Genomic DNA, 3,104 nt, shown 5'->3' with positions numbered 1-3,104 from the left:
TTGGGAAGAGGGTGGGTTTCTAATTCAAGCCTGTTTGCAGAGGTCTGTATCCCTTGCAATTAACATTCCCGATCACAGATACCATTGCATTTAAAGGACTTGGGGAGAACGGGGAGGGTAAAATATTTCTGCCTTAAAAAGGTAAAGGTTTCCCTTGCTCGAAAGCCTGTCGAGTCCGACTCTAGGGTTGCGGTGCTCATCTCCGTTTCAAAGCCGAAGAGCCAGCGCTGTCCGAAGACGTTTCTGTGGTCATGTGGCCGGCATGACTAAACGCCAAGGCGCACGGAACGCTGTTCCCTTCCCACCAAAGTGGTCCCTATTTATCTACTTGCGATTTCTTGCTTTCGAACTGCTAGGTTGGCAGGAATGTCTGCCTTACATGTAGCCATAGCTCAGGGTTCTCTTCTGGCAGTTCTGGGCTTCCTTAACACCAAATGTTCAGTTTTGAATTCTAAAAATCTCCCAAGATCAGATGCTGAAACACTTGTGGTCCCAGGAAAGACACGTTTGCTTATTTTGGTGTCTTGCAGCTTGATGTTCCCCCCCACAAGGAACCAAGGCAGGAGAATTTTTTAAAAAATGAACCTGCTTTTGAAGAAGAGGAGATTGGATTGATACCCCATGGCCCTTCACTACCCAAGGGAGTCTCATACAAACTCCTTTCCCTTCCCCTCCCCACAACAGACACCCTGGGAGGTAGAAGAAGAGGAGATTGGATTTATACCCTGCCCTTCACTACCCAAGGGAGTCTCAGAGTGGCTTACAGACTCCTTTCCCTCCCCCTCCCCACAACAGACACCCTGTGAGGTAGGTGGGGCTGAGAGAGCTCTTCTGAGAACTGCCCTTGAGAGAACAGCTCTTATCATAACTACAGCAGCTGGCAGGTGCCGGCAGCCTCAAAAAGTTTGAGGACCCCTGCTCTAGACCAGTCTAACTAACTTAACGTCTAACTACCAGTTTTTGATTTGTTTTAAGGCCGACACATTTAGAAGAAGAGAGAAGAGATTGGATTTATACCCTGCGCTTCACTACCCAAAGGAGTCTCGGAGCGGCTTACAAACTCCTTTCCCTTCCCCTCCCCACAACAGACCCCCTGTGAGGTAGGTGGGGCTGAGAGAGCTCTTCTGAGAACTGCCCTTGAGAGAACAGCTCTTATCATAACTACGGCTTGCCCAAGGTCATCCAGCCAGGTGCAAGTGGAGGAGTGGGGAATCAAACCCGGTTCTCCCAGATTAGTGTCCGCGCACTTAACCACTGCACTAAACTGGTGTAGGTGACGTGTGTATGGCATGTCCATCACTATACCACCGATCCCAAGATTCAGGCTGATGATGGGGCTGAGAAACCCAACTAGAGACACCTAGTACCAGAGCACACCTTCAGCCCAAGCCTGGGAAGACTTTTTTTTGATGAAATTAGTGAAGGAAGATGCTGTGCTGTGGTAACTAGGTAATGACAGGGCATGATGACTGAGCTGAAGGGGACAGCCAGGCCACCGTTTCAATGGGAAAAGGAGAAGCCACAGAGATAGGAACTGGGTTCCTCTCACGTCCAGAGCTGTTTGTACAGAGGATGGATTCTAAACAGTTTGAGGACAGCTCAGATACATCCCTAGAAACCAACTGCCTCTATCCCCCTTTCATGGGCTACTAAGGGCCTCGTCAAGAACAACAGCCTACACCAGAAGAACAGACCAAAAAAAAAAATAATGTTTTATTGTTCGACGATAGGCAGGGCAAACTCATCACTTAATGCAGGAGAAAATATATAGGACTTTCCCCCAACTTCTTGAGCGGAACTCATTCAAGAACGGAACACCAGCCAGTTCTTTGAGAAATGTGGCTCAACGGCCTCAGCTCTTCAGGAAAGGAAATTTCATGGAATAAGGACCGGTTATGGAAGTAGTGGCCGATGTGCCAATCCAGTGGCTAAATCTAAACCAGTCTCTGGTAGGTGGCCTCAAAGATAGTGACCGGGCTCTGGAGCTTCCATGCCTTTGGCTGCGACCTCCGACGGCTTGTTACTTGCCGGCAATAAGCGGGTTCCTCAGCACCACGATGACCGAATCTCCGCGCAGGAACATCTTGGAGATGTAGCGATCCTTGTTGACAGGCTTTGATTTCTTCTTGCCTTTCCCGCTCTTGGGCACCTCCGTCCACATCTCCTTGACGTTCTCCAACACCATGTTGCAGTGTCTGAAGGGGGAAGAAGTTGCTGTTACGTGGAGTCGAGACTCCCCCCCACTAACAAAAGGGGAGGAAAAGAAAGCACCCCCGAGATACTCTTCTGCCAAACAACATCACCGCCAAGGAGAGTCCATCAGGGGCTACTAGACGTGACTACTAAAAAGAACTTCAATATTCAGAGGCGGTACACCTCAGAAACCCAATATTACGAGGCCAGATCAGAGGAAAGCCTTGGCCTCTATGCTCTGTTTGCTAGCCCTGCAGGATAACTGGCTGGCTACTGGACTTAGATCATGCAGGGCTCTTTTTGTAGCAGGAACTCTGCTTTGCATATTAGGCGACACACCCCTAATGTAGCCAATCCTCCAAGAGCTTACAGTAGCCCCTGTAAGAAGAGCTCTGTAAGCCCTTGGAGGATTGGCTACATTAGGGGTGTGTCACCTAATATGCAAAGGAGTTCCTGCTACAAAAAACCCCCTGCTTAGATGGACAATTGTTCTGATCCAGCAGGGCTCTTCTTATGAAACCAGGGGCTGTGACTCAGTGAAAGAGCCTCTGCTTAGCGTGCAGAAGGTCCCAGGTTCGATCCGTGGCCTCTCCAGTTAAAAGATCTGGCAATAGGTGATGTGAAAGACCTCTGCCTAAGACCCTGGAGAGCCACTGCCAGTAGGGTAGGCAATACTGACCGTGATGGACCAAGGACCTGATTCAATATGAGGCTCCTTCATGTTTATGCATGTACAAGACGGGGACCCGTGATACTCGCGGGGGAGGGGGGGGAAGAGCTCTGTCTCCTCCATCCCCCCTCCCGCTCGATGTCCCGAGGCGGAGGAGGCGGCGGCGGCGAGGCTGGTCCTCCCCCCCCACCTTTGCTGGGCTTGGCGGTGGCGAGGCCGGTCTCCCGCCCGCCGGCTCCGA

The 3,104-nt window shown here is 50.7% G+C and overlaps 1 protein-coding gene across 1 annotated transcript in view; it reads right to left on the bottom strand.

Annotated features, from left to right (window-relative positions):
- Positions 1–1,724: 1,724 nt before the first annotated feature.
- SNRPD2 (small nuclear ribonucleoprotein D2 polypeptide) overlaps positions 1,725–3,104 on the bottom strand; it is a 4,584-nt gene continuing 3,204 nt past the window's right edge. The window contains exon 3 of the mRNA XM_015419684.1: positions 1,725–2,195. Coding sequence (XP_015275170.1) covers positions 2,021–2,195 — 175 coding nt within the window. The 3' untranslated portion in view covers positions 1,725–2,020. The remainder of the gene's footprint in view (positions 2,196–3,104) is intronic.

The sequence above is a fragment of the Gekko japonicus genome, unplaced genomic scaffold (assembly GCF_001447785.1).
Source record: "Gekko japonicus isolate JY-2015 unplaced genomic scaffold, Gekko_japonicus_V1.1 scaffold1436, whole genome shotgun sequence".
In the NCBI taxonomy this organism is placed as follows: Eukaryota; Metazoa; Chordata; class Lepidosauria; order Squamata; family Gekkonidae; genus Gekko; species Gekko japonicus.
Note: the sequence above shows the minus strand (reverse complement) of the source record. Positions and strands in the feature narration are given on the sequence as shown.